Source organism: Panthera pardus, unplaced genomic scaffold (genome assembly GCF_024362965.1).
Source record: "Panthera pardus isolate Hobbes unplaced genomic scaffold, ASM2436296v1 HiC_scaffold_20, whole genome shotgun sequence".
Lineage (NCBI taxonomy): Eukaryota > Metazoa > Chordata > Mammalia > Carnivora > Felidae > Panthera > Panthera pardus.
The window spans coordinates 82132488-82150640 of NW_026526766.1; the positions used below are offsets into that span (position 1 = coordinate 82132488).

An 18153-nucleotide genomic window follows, 5' to 3' on the forward strand; every position below is an offset into this window, starting at 1 on the left:
CTACCCAGCGAGGGGCTGCCAGAGTCTTGGCGAGAAAGAAAGGCCCGCTGTCCATCACCATTCAGACCCCATCATCTCCCACGGCTGCTCCCGCCTCTGCCCACCTCATCTCGGAGTTCCCATGCAGATGACTTCCCGAACCCTTTCTAATGTTTGGTTTAACGTGTCGCCGGTTAGCGCACGCGTGTGACAGTGGTGACAGGCGCGGCTGTTCCTTTTTAAATACCATGTCAGAGACACGGCGTCAGGAAGCGGGGACGTGCTCTGTGGCTCTCCGCCGTGCCGGGATCGCATGGGCTTATTTTTTAATGAGGAAGATCTGCATCTCGAGAGTTTTTTTCATGTGTCACATCGCGTGGACAAATCAGCAGCACGTCACGCTGGCCCAAAATGAAATGCTGACAAATGTAGATATTTCAAATTTAATTGACATTTAAATGTACTTGAGATAAGGAAGGGAAAAATCAGCAAGGACTTGGTCTCCAGAGGTAACGAGGGGAGCCGGTGATCATTTTTTAAAGGATCATTTCACTCCAGCACAAAGGATCTTCGCTTTGTAAATGGCCGCCCTGGCATCCTTTGATTACAAGGCTCCTGTTGGGCCGATGAGCGGGGACAGGCCCCAGGACAAGGCCAGGTCCTGCCTACCCAGTAGATGTGCCATTCTGTGCAGCTTCCCATCACCCCCCACTTCCCAGCCAGATGACCTTGGGAAAGTCATTTTACCTCCCTTCCCCCTAATATCTTATCTGCAAAATGGGGGTTCTACAGCCCTCCTGATGGTGTTGTCACAAAGTTGAATGAAATTATTCGTAAAGGGCTTGGCCTCATGCCCAGGGATAGTACATACTCAATTACTATCCATATGCCACATTCACCTGCTGACAGACAGATTCTGGGCATTTTCATCCGGTGTAGGGTCTTCCCTAGGTGTTCAAGGACGAATATAAGGTGGCTCCTGCTTTCAAAGACTTTCCTGGTCAGGGTTAGTGGTCCCCTAACTGGTTAGGTCAGGGTTAGGTCCCCTAACCTAGAGGGTTAGGGTCAGTTGGGCCTATGGTAGCACATCACAATTCCCACGCCATGTGTTGGTGGTACAGGGGTGAGCGTGGCTGCCTTCCAGAACTCCCACGCCATCTCTCCACCACCATAACACAGGACCAAGACTCCAGACCACACCCGGGCATACGCATAGATGAAAACAATAGAACAGAGCCCTGAAGCAAGTCAGAGGGTCTTTGGGGGAAACAAGTTGGTGCACAGCCCCCAAGGGAAGCTCCAGAACTGCACTGGAGCTATTCTCTGTGTGACCTGGGTTAAGAGCTAGGACCATTCTCAGGGAGGAAGAACTGGAGACAGATACAGAACCTGCTGGACACTGGATCTTTGCACTCAGTTGTACGTGACGATCTACTCTAAAACAGGAAGACTGAATCACTGCTGTCATGAGTCAAGATCACCAGCAGAGGGTGTTCTTCCTGTCAGGTCAACTGGTCTGGTGGGGATGGGTGGGTGTGAGAGCAACTTTTTCTCACCCCACTGGGAACGTGCCCTGCCAGAGGGCAGTGGGGGGGGGGGGGTACCCCTGGTTCAGGGGCTCTTGGTTGAGGCTCCATTCGGGAGGTGATGTGGGAGCTGGGCTTCCAATGCTGAGTATGGAGGAGGCTGCAGGATGGCCTGGAGGGGTCTCTGGGAGGAGTGGGCACAAGGGGCTTGAGGTCAGGGCGGGAGTTTCAAGAAAAGACTGGCAGGGTTGGTAGGGACCAGGTGGTGGAGGAGGGCCTTGAACCCACAGGAGGACTGAGGTGACGTGCCAGATTAGGGGGGTGATGTGAGGACTGGGGAGGGGGCCTTACTGGCTTGGCCTCATCTCTCTCGAGAGGGTTGGCTGTACCCTTTATCTTTCCAATCTTCATCATTCCATCTGTCTGTCAACGTTTATGTTCATTTATTCATCCCTTCTTTTGAAAAAACACTAGTGTCAACATGTTCCACACCCATCCCCGAGACGCCCTGAGAAGTCCTCCTTCCCAGTCCTTCTCATAGGCAGAGAAGCCCGAACACAGGACCCGGGCTTCACCTTCCCATTCTTCAGGCTCTTTGGTAGAGAGAAGATGGGGGTGGGGACACCGTCTACACGTTTCCTACCCAGAAGAGAAACTGTGTAGACTGTAAACAACAAGTAGCCCTCACCCCAAGGACCGCCTCTGCCTGCCCTGAGCCTGAGTCTCCTGTGGGGGCCCTGGGAGCAGTGGTGGAGGACAGGGTGTCTGGTGAGAAAGCAGTGGACGTGGCCATGGGACCCTGCAGACCTAGCTGCACATCCTGGATCTAAGGCCACCATTCCACCTGTTAGAGCCTTGGTTCCCTCACTGGCTGAACAGGTGAACACACCTGAGCCGTGATGACTTTTGGGGGCGTGTGTGTGTGTGTGTGGGGGGGGGAGAGTAGGTTAACCAAGGTGACACGTAGAAGTGCTGGGCCTGAAACAGGCCCTGAGAAAGGGTGACGGGGCTCCTGGAAGAGGGAGGGGCTCAGGAGAGGTGGCAAAACTTTCAAAGGAGGCTGAAAGCAGCAGGTCTTGGGGGTGGGGCACCTTCTCTCCCGGGGGTGCGCTAAAGGCTTGGGTTCTCAGCTGGAACTAACTCTCCCTGTCATGACAGCTCCTGGGAGGGCTCCTTCCTTCTGAACGGTAGGCAGAAGTGGCTGGGGACAAGGGAGACCTGTGTTTGCCTGGGCTGCTGCGCATCCCTGGGGACTCCTCAGCAGTTCCTTCTTTTCCGATCTGGGCTCAGGCTCCACGTCAGACTTCTGCTGTGTGGCTTTGTCTCCAGGGCCCAGAACCTACTGCTGGAGAGGGGAGGGGGGCCTGAGTGGGGTCAGGGGCCTCTCTCACATTGCTAATTGGGTCTGGGACCCTCTGCTCCAGGGTTTGAACTCTTGGCTGCTCAGGGAGTGGGTCCTGGCAGGCTGCCAGGGGGTCAGTACCGAGACAGCTGTCCCTACCCCTGGGGCCCAGGGCCCAGCTGGCATCTTGGAGACTTGCTCCTGGGGCTGATGGCAGTTTCTGGCTCTTAGATGGCCTGGGCAGGACAGGTGCTAGTAGCTTCACAGTCACACCCAATCATATTTGGCACACAGTAGGCGCTCTTTCCACATTTGTGGTTAACTGACATCCCTTCCCCATCTCCAGGGTGCTATGAGCTATGAGCTATTAGCTTCAACCTGTCTTCAGTGATTCCCTTGTCCATTCATTCAGTAGATGTCCCCGAGCAGAGCCCTAAGCTAGGCTCTGGTCTGGGAGTTGAGGAGTCAAAGCCGAAGGGCGCGTGACCCTTGCCCTGGAGGGGCTCCTAGACCCCTGTGTGTGTGTGTGACGTAAGAGAATACAAGGGGCAGGTCAGTGTGGTATTGGGGGGGGGGGGCGCGGGGCCAGCCAGGGAGCTGTGGGCATGGGAGGGAGGGGCAGCTGATGAGGGAGGGCAACAGGGTGGGCATCAGATTGTTGACAGCAGCAGTCCCTGCAGGAGGGGAGACTGCTGTGCCCCGCCAACCTAGCATGCCAGTGTGGCTCTTGTGGGCGGTTTCCCAAATCATGTTCTTTGGGATGTGAACAGGCATTGTGTTTAAAAAAAAAAAAAAAAAAAAGGGCAGGGGCGCCTGGGCGGCTCAGTTGGCTGAGCATCTGACTCTTGGTTTCGGCTCAGGTTATGATCCCAGGGTCCCTGGTCTTAAGCGTGGAGCCTGTTTGGGGTTCGTTTGTTCTCTGTCATTCCCCCTCTCCCTCTCTCCCTGTCTCCCTCTCTCTCTTTCTCCCCCTCTGCCCCTCAGCTCATGCTCTCTAAAAAAAAAAAAAGAAAAAAAAGGCAAAAAGTCTTGCCCAGGGTTTCTGGCTGGCAGCTAGTGGGCAAGATGCTGACCCAGGTCTGTCCCTGGCACCAGAGTCTTAGGCCACTGCCCTGGCAACAGTTCACCAACCACACCCCTGGGGCAGCTCTGGGCCTGGGTAGGAGGGAACGGGGCTCTACCCCACTGTGCTCTGTGGCCAGCACCACCAGGGGCTGTGCTGAGCCCTGGTCTTGAGGACATGGCAGGGTGTGGAACATCGTCTTTGGCCAGAGCACGTGTGCACCTGGCCCAAAGAGATACAACTGCAGTGTTCTGAGACCTTGTCTGTGGGTAGAGCTCTCACTAAATGCTTCTGGCAGCTTCCTCTGATCTTATTTTAATCTTCTGGGGCTTTGGGTGCTGGGGTCACGCAGTGCAATTTGGATGATCAGACTCTACAAATTCCTAAGCAGCGGGGGCTGGCCATTTGGTGCACAGACTATCAGCCCAGCCAGCACAGCCTGCGGAATTTCTCCTTGGTCAGAAGGATTCCTGGGGCACCTGGGGTGGCTCAGTCGGTTAAGCATCCGACTCTTGGTTTCAGCTCGGGTCATGATCTCGTGGTTCGTAAGTTCAAGCCCTGCGTGGGGCTCTGTGCTAACAGTATGGACCTGCTTGGGATTCATTCATTCTCTCTCTCTCTCTCTCTCTCTCTCTCTCTCTCTCTCTCTCTCTCCCCCTTCCTCACTCACTCGCACTCTCTAATTAATAAGTAAATAAACAAACAAACAAACTTAAAAAAAGGATTCCTAATGCAGCCACATGCTCCTCTGGGTCCCCCCAGACTCAGATTTGCAGGCAGTCCAGAGTTTTGGTGGGAGTGCAAAGTGGTACAAATCTTTCAGCAAGTTATTTAGCAATTTAGAAATTTGCCTCTATGACTGGGTAAGGGTACAGGGCAGTGACAACCTCTCAGGGTCTCAGCTACTTCTTCTATAATATAGAGCTAATGATACCTTACCCTCACTCCCAAGATTTCTTGCGAGGATTAAATGAAACGGTGTATATAAAGTGCTTGGCCAGCATTAATGGTAGTTGTTAATCATTCCATTCCTTATGACGATATCAGATGAGAAAAGCTTTAAGAACAGGGGCATTTTTTTCCGGCGTTTCGTGTCTACAGATCCAATCTAGAGCAGTGTACAGATCCAATAGGAGGGGGCGTGGTGAGGCGGCCCACGCATGGACGCAAAATGCGATCTTGGCACAGTCACGCACGGCAGGGGTTACAAGGACACGGGCAAGTCCACAGGACGGAATACTGCAAGGACGCTGCAGCTCTACAAGATATATATAGGAAAAAGACCTGAGGGGAACCTGCAGAAATGCTGGTAGGCAGGGAGGTTCAGAATGATCTTGTCTCTTTTGCCCAACTTCTGGATTGTAAGGTTATTGGGTTATTTTTATAGACAAACAAAATCACTTGAAAAGAGCAGAGGCTGTACAGATCTGGCCAGCGAGGTGAGCAGGGCAATGGCTGGTGGGCCCTCGGTGCCTGAATCCTGACCATTCCTACTTAGTACAATGAAACTTCAAATAAGCAGCCTGCAGCCAGTCAGGACTCCTGGGGGGGGGGGGTGGTGCCTGGCTCGCCCGCTGGAGGGGAGACAAAGGTGTGCCGTCAAAAGGGTTCAGGCTCTGCAGCTGGTCGGCACGGGGCTCGTCTCTGATCTATACTGACTGCAAGCCTCTTCGCAATTAAGACTCAGAAGACAGCCCTACCCTTCTGGGTTGTCGTGAAGATTAAGCGAGGTGGAGGCTGTACGTGACTCTGTCCGTACCCTCAGCAACTCTGTGAGGGCCACTGCCCGAACCCCCACCACGGGGAACAGATGACGAGCAGCCCGGCCCGCGAGAGGCACCTGGGGACCAGCAGGCCACTCCTCTGTCTGCACACCGAGCGCCATCCTGAGGGGCGGGCGGTACTGAGCCCAGCGCTGCCTTTGAGAGTTTGCCGCCGGCTCCTTCTAAGCGTCACGTTGGATGAGAAATTCTCCGATCCCTGGCAGGCCAAAGGGAAAATAAGTTGGGGCCTGACAGCCATGCACACTGTGGCCGAAATAACCTTTAACAGGTGGGAGATGGGAAACTCCTCGTGCCCACCGCAGCCCCCACTGTCCTCATTACTCACAGTAACTCATGGTCATACTTAGGTTCGTAACCAAAAAGCTTGGATGGTACCGAAGAAGGGGTGAGGCCTGTGTTATCAGACGGTCGATCGCACCATTTTCTAGCCCAGAGACCTTCAGCCAGTTCTAGAAGATCTCTCTCTGAGCCTCAGTTTCTCTGTGAGAGGGGAAAGCCACCACCTACCTTTCTCAAGCTTAAGGGATGGTTCAGTAAAGGTCGTAGGCAGAGGCACTCAGGCACCAGGGGACACTGCTTCTTTGCCAGGAAGACGACTGAATGGCTCTAGATCCCAACTTCCAGGAGCCAGACAGAAAGGGTAGCGTGTGGGGCAACTCATCTTAGGACACAGAATCACCAAAATGACGAGGGGACCCCGTGGGCGGCAGAGTGTAGCGGAGAGAATGAAATCAAGTAGCATGTGGAGTCCTGGCCCCGCCACCTTCTGACCAGATGACCCCGGGAACAGCGGTCAAATGCATTTTCTGAGCCCTAGTTCCCACTCGGTGGAAGAAGAAACAAATACCCGCCGAAGAGGGCCTAGAACACAACAGGCGCTGGGCTGTGCTTGCTGCTAACTGGTCTCTGACCCCCAGCCCGCACTGCCTGACCCCTCCCAGCCCTGGCTCTCACCCTGGGGAATCCTCAGGGCATTCCGGCAGCCCGTTCTGAATAATAATGGAAGTAGCTAGTACTTCTGGAGAAGAAATAGTCACTGAATATTAATTAGCAGGTGTTAACTGGAAAACAGAGGGAATGCTTTCCCCAGAAATCTTTCTGAAGTGTTCCTCCAGTTGTCATCAGACGGTTGTCAGGGGCTGGGACACCCACCTTTGATTCGGAAAGAGCATTTGACATAGGAGAAAATTTCATTTTGGGGAAATGCAAGTCAAAACAGAATCGGCACGGGGATTCTCTTTAAAGGCCGCCTTTAAAAGATCCCAAATAGCTCACACCTGGTAGGGTTTTGAAGCTATTTGCTGAATGAATGGATGCATGAATGGACAGATGGACATCATCTGGAAAGAAAGAACTAGAGTCCAACGGGTGGGCCAGCCAGAGAGCTGGCAGCCGATATTCCTGGGCCTTGATGAATTCCAGACTCCGAGCTGCTGCGGGAGGCCAAGGAGACTGTCTTCTTGTTAATCAGCTCCATCTTGCCGTCCACAAAGTTAATTATTTAATGGTCTATTTGGAAGTGAGAGTTGGGGCAGAAGCCGGGAGGACGGAACCTCTCGCTCCACTTCAAAGATCTCCTGTCTCTTGCTGCCGTCCGAACCCTCTAAGTTGCCGATGCACTTTGATATTCCCAGCGGAGACAAAGATCCGGGAGTCCAGAAAATCCAGGCCAGATTAAAGGGCCAGGCACCGAGTCCACGTGCCCCACACGGAACCACCGGCAACAAAGGCCCATTAGGATCTGGCTCCTGCCTGCCGGCTTGTCTTCTCGTGTCTCCCAACACAATGCTGACAGATTGGTGGAGCTGCTTTCTTTCCCCCCCAGAACAATATTTTATGAGGAGTCTGTTTTATTAAAATATTTTCCGCTGGATGCTTCCTGTGTTTCAAGAACTTGGTCTTGCCAGCTGGAGCTGATGACAGTTGAGAAAAACACATCCAAGTGCTGTTGTGACATGGCATTTGGAAGTGGAGGAGCACAACGGGGGTGGGGGGGTGGGGGTGGGGAGGTGGGGGGGATGGGTAGGCAGCATGGGAAGAGATGCAGGAAAATACCCCGGTTGCACCAGAAATGTCGCTGGTATTAGGGGAGAACGGCATCCCTCCCCCCCACTAAAAAAACGCGAACAGAAACTCTTGGAATAACATCCCCAAACGTACTTCTCTACCACCTGCAGGGCTGGAGCTGCCGTGGCGGACAGAGAACCTGCCATTTGCGTTCTATCACTGCCAGTGAACTAGCGCCCGTGTTCCCACTGGTTCATTTCAACCCAAATGTTTCCGGAACAGAAACCTAAAACACGGCGTATTGCACAAAGAAATGAAAAGTGATACCGGCGCAGTTGGGCTAACGACCAGGATGATGGGATGGCCAGACGCTGGCTCTGGGGCATGGACTGAAGAGGCTTCCCCTATCACTGGGCTGGGACAGCAGCGGCATAAATGAACGAAATCAGGAATTCTAACCTCTAATTGGTGCCCTGGTCACAAAATAGGAAATGGTTTTCAGTAACACGTGGAGTGTTGCTGGCTCTGGGTGCTCTTGGGCATGCACGGCGACTCTAGGCTTGCATTTCAGTATCTACAGACCCACAACTCTCTATCCCAGCATGGTGTCTAAAAGGTTTAGCCCGGTTTTAAAGACGTGGTTTTAAAGGAAAGTAAACTAATTTCATCTCTTCCTAAGGAGAAATCTTCAGGGTCTGAGGAACTCTGGAGCCATGGAGGACTTTCTCCACACGGGGGCAGTCATAATCCATGCGAGTCAGGGCCAGAACTATTCCTTAAGATTCCCACCGTCCTATTGTGCAGAGGACAAGTTGTACCTACAACCAACTTCAGGACTCCTCTCTTCCACAGTTCACATAAACAAGCATCTCTCAAGATGTGCGTGCTCACACACACACACACACACACAGGCCATCTCCCAGTGCTTTCTGGGCAAGGTTGTGTAGGCCTAGGTCAGCTGGTTCTGTAACAACACGGTGGCCTCCAGCAATGCCATACTGTAAACCAGAAATCCTGGAAGAGCTCAAGTGTGCTGCAACCTGGGTTAGGCCACAAGTGGACATTTCAGAATTTCTTCTTCCTTTTGGCTCCTTTTCTGGCTAGGGCCTGCCATTTCCTTTAGCTTGTTTCCTGACAACTTTTCTGAAGGTAGAGCAGACAGGAGGCACGTTCCTCGCCTCAGCCAAGGGACTTCAGGGTCCCCGGGGCAACAGTTTTGGTTCCCCTAACAAACCCTAGACTGAGAGGCTTTCGTGGACTTTTTCAAAGCATCGCAGGAAGCTGGTGTGTAGCTGCTGAGTTGTTTGGGGAGAGCCCCAGGGCTGTGGGCCTTGGGGACAAAGGGAAGCACTCCAAACAGTTTGGGACTTGGGGCCGTGTGCCGCTTCAAGCCTCACATCATCCGGGCAGCTCAATCTCAGGGGTTGCTTGCCCACCTGTCGTCTCCCTCGTCTATCCAGCATCTGTCCTGCATCGATTCTGAGTCGGGCCCTCTGCTGGCTTCTGGGCAGAACACCCAGTGCTTGCCTGCAGAACTCTGGGCCCGAGGGGAAGTGGAAAAGCCAAGCCCTAGTAAAATAAATGCTATGGCACAGGTGAGCAAAAGTACTGACGGGTGTGGGGCGACGGATAAGGACTGTCCTGGGTGTAAAGCCAAGCTTTAGAGACCTTGAGCACCCCAGGCCTAGGAGGGTGGTGGCCCTTGTTAAATGGGTCAGCTCCTTGACCAGGTTCCTAGCTCTCTCCTGCTGACCTTATACCTTTGGCATAAGAAAAGGCCTGGAACCTTCTTCTGAGCCTGTTTGAGTACGCTCTGGGTGTCACCACTCAAAACCCAGCCCAGATGCCTGGCTGGAGGCCTCCGGGGCCTCCCGCCGGCATGAGAACTGCGAGCAAACGCCGATGCGGAAGATCAAGCCTAGCTCCCCGACTGACCTCTTTGTTGAAACACCCGCTCAGGGCTCCAGGAAGCCCTTCAAAGGCCAGGGTTGCAGCGTGGACACCGCAAAGGCCTGGCCCACTGGGCTCTGGCAGACAGAGGGGAGGCGAGCGACGGGGTACTCACTGCTCGGGGCTTGAGACGGACGTCCTCCGGCCTTCCACCGTGATGTTGCTCTTTGGTCTCTTTACCACATGTGGACGGGGAGGGCGCACCTGCAGCGGGCACAGAGGGAAGTCCCCGAGGAGTGAGTTGGAAAAGCCACACAGGGACATTCCACACATCTAGATGAGCAGCCCCAAAATAAACGTGGAGGCATTTGCATAGCACAGGCTACAAAGCCTCTGCTTCTCGTGAGAACGTGGCACTGAGTGTGCAGCAGATACCCGCACGGGAAATCCGTGGCCTATTTAAGTGGGAAAGGTTCTTCTGAAGAGCTTGGTCTCCTCATCTGCAAGGAGGGGACGGCTCCACCTGCCCCCTCCTTGCGGGGCTGCCGTGGGAGTTCGACCAGACACTGTCCACGCGGGACCGGGATGCGGAGGCCCTCCTTGATGGTAAGTACCCCCTCGCCTTCTTCTAGAACGCTGAAACTGGTTTGGTACAATGAAAAGGTTTCACTCGGGCTTTATTTTTAGGGTACACGTGCTTATTTCCTTCTTTTTACAACTGAATTACAGGATGCTTATTTTCCTGAGGAGGAGCGGGGAATAAAGCAAGTGGTCGCCATCACCGAGCACCAATAAAAATCATTTTTCTGTTCCCCAGGCTGTGTCCGTGCAGTCCTCCTGAGCACGGCTCGGCCTGGATGCCACACACCCCGTGGGGCTCCTACATTCACGGGGACCTAGCTTGAGGGTCGGTGGTGGGGGTGTGTGACGGGGAAGCATACGGCTTCCTAATCCACAGCTGGCCTGTGGCAACAAGATGTGGGCCCACAGAAAAGGACACCTCCCTCCTCCCCCACCAGAGCCTGTGGTGGGAGTTAGGCTAAGAATTTCTAGGTGTCCTTAGAAGGATCCTCGTCTGTTCCAGTCCACGTTACGTGGCTTTAATTTTGGCCCCATCATCTCTGAACATTTCCAGTGCCAGAGAGGGACTGGAGACAGCTAAACCAAGAAAGTCTATCTGTGACTTTTGTTGCCAATAAAAATGCCTGGACGTCCCCATGCAGGGGGCTGGCTCTCTCTCTGCAGATGAAGGGCCAAAGTGGATACAATGCCACAATTTGCTGAGGTCCTCAGACAAGACAAGGAAGAGCACACACATGCTCCATTTATTGCCCCCCCCTTTCCTGAGCCCCCTGCTCCCCACCCCCCAGCAATTTGTGGGCAACACAGCACAATGGCTGAGGAACACAGATTACAGAAGTTGGCTGCATGAAAGACAAGTCTTTATAGAGTCTCATCAAGCCCTCAGGTCTCTGCATGTCTGATCTAACCGAAGTTTTTCCTGTGGAGTGGCCAGTCTGATCTCAGCCTTGTTTGGCAAATCAGACACACGGTAACAGCCAAGTGCATTCCACGAAACTTGTGGTCTTCCCCCCCCCCATTACCCCCCCCCCACCCCCTCCACCAGGGTTACTCTGAATGAGGATCCAACCTCCCCCCCACCAGGGTTACTCTGAATGAGGATCCAATGAGATGGTCGCGGGAAAGCACGAGCAAGGAGTCTGGCACCAGCCGGGCTTCCCCGTGACCTTATCAGTAACAAAAAAGAGGAGGAGGGTGGGCTATCTCTGAATTAGAAGATGCCATCCAGGATGACCCTTGCCTAGCATCCTGCTCCGTGTGTAGTGTTACAGTGGTCACTCAGCAAGACTTTGAGGAACAGGTGAATGTTGCTGCTTGGAATCTAAGAAGCACATAATACCATTGCTATTATTGTTACCACAGTTATCAGAACCATGTCTGCTCCGAAGCAGACGTCCAGGCTCCGTCCGCTCAACCTCTGAACCGGTTTCCCCGCCCAGAGCCAGACTCCTCTCCCTCTCGCTGCTGCTCAGCAGGATCACGGGGCTGGAACGCTCCCCCAGACTTTTCAGCACAAAGGCGGATGTGCAGAGTGGGCTGACGGAGCAGTTCTGCCCTGCCCCAGAGGTCCCGGGGTGGGGGTTTCGGGAAAGGTCAGATATTAAGGCCTGTCAGCCTGTCCTCTTCGCACACGGCTGCTCCTCGCTACAATAAAGGCGGGTTTGGAATGTGAACTTGTGGCTGAAATGGGGGGATTAAGTTTGTGGCGACTTCAACTGAACTTGCAACGTGGTGAAACATGGGGAAAAAGAACAACAGAGCTAATTAGACGAGCTGAGCTGTCAGAGTGCCGCCGAATGGCTCAGCGCCAACAAACAAAAGGAATGGGTTGGCAATCAGCAGGATCGATGGAGAAGACTGCTTCATTAGGGATGATAAAACAGACAGAGCAGGGAGAGGGGGTGGGGGAGGGGAGCGGGGAGGCAGGGAGGCGGGGGAGGGAGAGGAAGGCACAACAGACCCGGAGACAGTCAGTCACCTGCACAGCTACAGACACACCCAGAGTCACACACACCTGACTGGTGTGGACAAAGCCAGACACAAATTACACTCACAGACAACCATCCAGAGACACGCACAGAGGCCTCCAGGCACCGGCATTCAGCCTCACAAATACACACTCATGAGAGTCGAAGGTACGTGCACGAATCACACACTTGCGTGCACACACACGGCCAGAGACGTTCAGCTGGAGCCACAACCAGGCACACACACGCGCGCGTGCACACACACACACACACACACACACACACACACAAAATGGTTTAATGAAGCCCGAATCACAAGGCGATGCCGACTACTGGCCCGTCAGATTTCAGCGATCACATCGTCTTTGGGGGGTGCTTAGCAGGGGCGGGGGCTGGGGGAGGGGGAAGAAAACACATGCACGCACCACAGCCACCGGCCCCTCCAGTGATGGGATCCCAGCAGCGCCAGGGGAGAAAATGCTAAACAGGGATTTTGAGCTCTGTTCAAGGGGGACTTGTGGGGAAAGTTGGGAAACCAGCCAATTCCCCACTGGATTTAAAACCTGAGAAATCTAAGTCGGCAGGGTTAAATGTGTATTGAATACAAAAGCACCGAGTACATTTGATTTTAATGGTGAGCAAGAAATAATAAATACAGAGCTTATAAAGCGCTTCACATGCGGCCGGGCACAGCCTGCCTCTCCCCTGCACGCCCCAGCCCACTCCCCCTAGTCCACCAGACACTGGCAAGGCTTTCTTCTGCTCTTTCCTTTCTCTTCTTGTTAAAAAGAAAATCTAAATCCTCTGGTAACATCTGAACTCCAGCCACAGGTGCCTGGCTACAAAGCTTCTTCCAGAAGGGCTGAACGGCTAGCCCCCATGCTCCTGCCACCCCGGGGCCAACGGCCGCACTGCTAACCAGACGTTTGTGGCCAAGTACGCGGTAAAGCCCGGCTGGGGGCCAGAGGCTCCTGACAGGAGAGCCGGTCGGGCCATTCTTTTCAAGGCCCTCGAGGGGCCCCGTGTCTCCCAGGGTCACCCGTAGCGGACAGCGGTGCATACTGGAAAGGCTTACACGAGTACACTCAGCGGGCAGATTCCGGGGCACGGGGCACTGCCGGGCCCAGAAAGCACGAGCCTTCCAGGACCCCCAATTTAGTCCCATAGTGACCCTGCTTGGCAGAGGGCGTGTGGGGTGGCAGAAGTGTGGTATACATGCCCACCTCATGCCAGGCACCACACACATGTGATCTCACTACCCTCACCAGGCCAGGGGCTGCTGAACCTATTTTACAGATGACCAAACTAAGGGTCCGAGAATTAAACGTCTTGCCTGAAGTTATACAGTCAGGAATTGCCAACCTGTGATTCAAATCGGGTCAGGCCTCTTCGACTTCCAAGCTCAGGAGAAATGGTTCTGCAAGGCACACTGCCCCGAGGGTACCATAACGCAGGGTGGGCAGAGCCCAGGGTACCGATCCGCTCGCCTCCTACACCAGAGCAGTGGCACAGGCGGGTACTACTCGAGTGTTTCTTGGGGTAAGGTTTGCCTTCCCAAGTCCTCAGTTGCCGGTGGGTGTGGCTGGGCCTCCCCCAGTCCACATGGATCCCCACGCTGGTGAGACTGCATGGAATCCACAGGAGCTGTCTCTAATACCTGAGCTTTCCCAGCAGGAGCAGTCCTGTCCCGGATCATGCTTTGCAAGAGAGCCCCTGCCTGCCTTGGATCCCAGGTCTCTACAGGGAATTCTGAGAGCAGCCCTCTCTGTAGGGCTGGCTGAAGGAGAGGCTGCTTGGTGAGGAGTGCGGAGAGGCAGGCCCGGGCTCCGTGGCCAGCTTGGCCTCTTAGCATCTCTGTGGTCTCGGCTGCCTGCTGGGTAAATAGCTCTGCCTCCTCCAGGCTGTGGTGGGGACACATGAGATCATAATTACACGAGGGCCCAGCACAGTCCTAGGCACGGAAAAGGTGCTCAGTACGTAATTGTTAATTCTCTTCACCTCTGTGTCTTTGCCAAGCCCCAACACTACCCCAGAGATTCCACAGAAAGCCCAGCTCACTGCTAATGATTACTTTTTCTCCATCAAAGGCTCTGGCCCAGTATTTCACACTAAGGCAGATTCCATGGAACTGCAGGTGGAGGGTCTTGGGAGAGCTCAGTATGCCGGAAAGACCATGGGTTCTAGAGTCTGATGACCCCTTTCTGCGTTTGAGGGACTTGGGTTAGGTTACCAAGCATCAGTTTTCTCATCTCTAAAATGGGTGGAGATGATGTCTACTTCACAGAGTTACTGTGAGGCCTAGCTAGGATTACTTGCTGACTATAAAAAATCCTCGGCAAATGATAGTCACTAAGAAACTGAGTCACTCCTTAGAACTTCTAAGGTTCAGGGGCGCCAGGGTGGCTCAGTCGGTTAAGCGACCGACTTCAGCTCAGGTCATGATCTCCTGGCTTGTGGGTTTGAGCCCTGCGTCTGGCCCTGTGCTGACAGCTCAGAGCTGGGAACCCACTTCGGATTCTGTGTCTCTCCTTCTCTCTGCCCCTCCCCTGCTCACACTCTGTTTCTCTCTTTCTCTCTCAAAAATAAATAAATAAATAAACAAACAAATAAATAAATAAACAAACATTAAAAAAAAAAAAAAGGAAGTTCTAAGGTTTAAAAGCCTGTTAAGAGTATGAGCCACTGCTGTGTGGCAGGCACTGTGCTCGGTGCTTTACAAGGATCGTCTATGTTTTCTCTCTCAAGGCCTCTGGGGAATGAGGGCATGTTAGACAGAAGGTGGTTTTTTTTTTTTTTAAATGTTTATTTATTTTTGAGACAGAGAGAGACAGAGCATGAATGGGGGAGGGTCAGAGAGAGAGGGAGACACAGAATCTGAAGCAGGCTCCAAGCTCTGAGCTGTCAGCACAGAGCCTGACGCGGGGCTCGAACTCACGGACCGTGAGATCATGACCCGAGCCGAAGTCGGACACTCAACCAACTGAGCCACCCAGGCGCCCCCAGAAGGTGTGTTAAAGGGAGAGAGGTGGGGTGCCTGGGTGGCTCAGTTGGTTGAGCGTGCTTTAGGTGAAGGTATCTAAGTCCCCACCGCCCTCGCCCCCCCACCTCCACCCCTGCCCTCTAACTCCTACACACAGGAGGGAAGGGAAGGAAAAGAGCACCACAGAATTTTCCAACATCCGCACAGAAAGCAGCCACCCAATCGATGCTGGGCGTGTGCACCAAGTATTAAAAACAGACACGGTAGGGCCTGGCCACCTGCACCCCTCGCCTGCCACGTGTCACAAGATCAATTTGGATGTGTGCATTGGAAAAGGGGGAGCAGGGGTTGGGATGTGGGTTTGTGGGGCACTCTGGTCGCAGCTGGATGGGAACCTGACCTCTTGCTGGGCTGCAGGAGCGGTGGCTGCTTTGAACATAGAGACTGCTGCTTTGAGTCTGCTTTGAGACATAGAAACTCTTCTCTCGGTAAACAGGCCTCACCAAACGGTCCCGGCAAGTTTCCACTTTGAAGGAACCCGTTAAAGTGGTTACGCCTCAGCACAGCCCAAGTCTGAGCTTCTAAGGAAAACGGGGCCCCACACCCAATACTTTTCCATGACTTTTGTCTTTAAAAACCTTGGATGGGGGGGCACCTGGGTGGCTCAGTCGGTTAAGCGTCTGACTTCAGCTCAGGTCATGATCTCATGGTTTGCGAGCTAGAGCCCTGCATTGGGGTCCACGCTGGCAGTGCAGAGCCTGCTTGGGGTTCTTGCTCTCTCCTCTCTCTCTGCCCCTCCCCTGATCGTGCTCCCCCCACCCCAAATAAACAAACTTAAAAACAAGAACAAAAACAACTCGGATGGGTCTCTCTGCTTCGCCAAGGTGTCGGTGGGTGTGTCACCCTGACTTGGGACTTCACTGGGCAAGGTGGAGCTCCACGTGAGGCCTGGAACAGGAGGCCCTGTCTCCATCCGAGCTAGCTCGAGATTCTCTGGGCGTAGCCTCTGCCCTCGCAAAGGGACATCAAACGCATTTCCAAACCAAGAGCAGGCAGGAATGAGACCCCTGCTGCCAGACTTCTGCTTCCTTTGTGAGGAAAGGCAGTTGGAGCTGGGCTTTAAAGCTCACTGGCTAGAAGTAGGAGTCAACCTAGATGTGTTCAAGTGACGCACACACGCACACACGGCAAACACATCACACGGTGGCCCACGGCTACCTACAGCTCTGGCCTACAAGTCGTCAAACTGGTTCGGGGAAAAGGAGACAGAAGCCCAGAAAATGCAAGTTTGGGTTCATGCCACGCAGAGAGGGAAGCTGAAAAACCCAATTCCCGGTTTTGTTTGGCAAGGCAGCTGAGTTCAAACTCCCGAGGTTTAGTCAGGCGGGGAGGACGGCTCAGGCAGTGTTAGGCGGAGGGCAGAACCACTGGCTACTCACGGGCCTCGAGCGCTGTATCTTGGGAGGCGGCGGGCGAGTGGGACGGAGTCTTTGTGGCTGCATTAAAGCGAAACTTAAAACATCAGTACACATGGAGACGGTTTGATGCATTTCCACACACGGCACACGAGAGGACGCATCCAGTCGCCCAAGCCAGACCCCAAGAAGCGTCCTCGATGCCTCCCGCTCTCTCACTCCCATGTCAACTGGTCGCCGGACCCTGCACATGCATTTCTGAGGCCTGGATCACTGTAATCATCTCCCAACAGGATCTCCTCCAGCCCTTCTCCACATGGGCCCAGGGGGATCTTCTAAAATGCAATGCGACCTTGTTGCACCCCAACCTCGAGACCTCTGCTGCCCTTCCTGCCTCCTTGGGGGACAGCTCAACAAGGCTGTGGGCTGACATTCCAAGACCTGGGTTCTCTTGTGCCCCATACAGACCCCTCCCAATCTTCATCCTTGCTCACCAGGGCAGACCCTCAAATGGCCCTGGACTCTCATGCCTCGTTTCCTGCCTGCCCCTTAGGGTCGAATGACCCACCCCATCCTGATCTGCCTGGCAAATAAATGTCTACTTGTCATTCAAGATAGTGGGTCACAGGCTGCCTTCAATGCTCCCCCTGCCCGGTGCTCCCTGCTACCTGGGACTTATCACCCGCTGTCTCCCTCCCAGCGCCCCCTCCCCTGCACTATCTTTCAAATGTTCATTTCCTTGAGGGATTCATCCCTGTTCCCGGGGGGGGGGGGGAATACCTGCAAAATAAATGTCTGATGAACAAATAAAATGGAACAAAACGCTTGGCTTTTGAAATCAGGATTTGAATAAAAACCAAGAGAGCACAGGCTTGTTGGCTGTCTCCTCCGACCCTTTATTTTGAAAGTCTAGCTTTGTCCTTTCAATGGCCTGCGTGCATAGATGCCCCAGACAGGTGTGGGGGGTGGGCAGGCAGAGGAAGGAAAGGAAGCCTTCACACTAGACCAAACCACGACCCTCTGCAAACCCTGGGAAGCTTCCGGTTGGTTCCTCCCCCTTCACCCAGGAGGTTCACAAAGTCTACACCTGCACTGCTCCCTTCGGCAGCCGATGGCCATGGGTGGCGGGTCTGAATTAAGATGTGTCGTACGTATAAAATACACACTGACTTTCAGATACTCAGTTAGAAACATCTAAATGTATGTAAAGCATCTAAACAATTTTTTATATTTATTACTTGTTGAAATGAAAGTATTTTGGCTATTTGGTTAAATATCATTACGATTAATTTCGTGTTCCTTTCTACGCTTTCGATGTAGTTACTAAAACATTTTTAGAATTCCACATGTGACTTGCATGGGAGGCTCCCGCTAGGTTTCTCCTGGACGGTGCGTTAAAGCCTCATTTGGTTGCAGAAATTCCTTGGATACCAGACCTGCCTCGGAGCTCACTCTCTGGACCCAACTCCTGGGTCCCTGGGTCCCTGGGTCCCTGGGTCCCGGCACAGGGTCTGTCAGAGTGGCCCAAGGGGAGAGATGGCGGAGGCACCCGGTAGAGAATTTGGCCCCCCCGTAGCACGTCCAGAGCATGTCTGGATGGAGATACACTGGAGATACA

The 18153-nt window shown here is 53.6% G+C and overlaps 1 protein-coding gene across 1 annotated transcript in view; it reads right to left on the bottom strand.

The window, feature by feature from the left end:
* Positions 1-18153, bottom strand: part of DENND1A (DENN domain containing 1A) — a 509944-nt gene that overhangs the window by 11629 nt on the left and 480162 nt on the right. Inside the window, 2 exon segments of the mRNA XM_053908275.1 lie at positions 9767-9855; positions 16560-16616. Coding sequence (XP_053764250.1) covers positions 9767-9855; positions 16560-16616 — 146 coding nt within the window.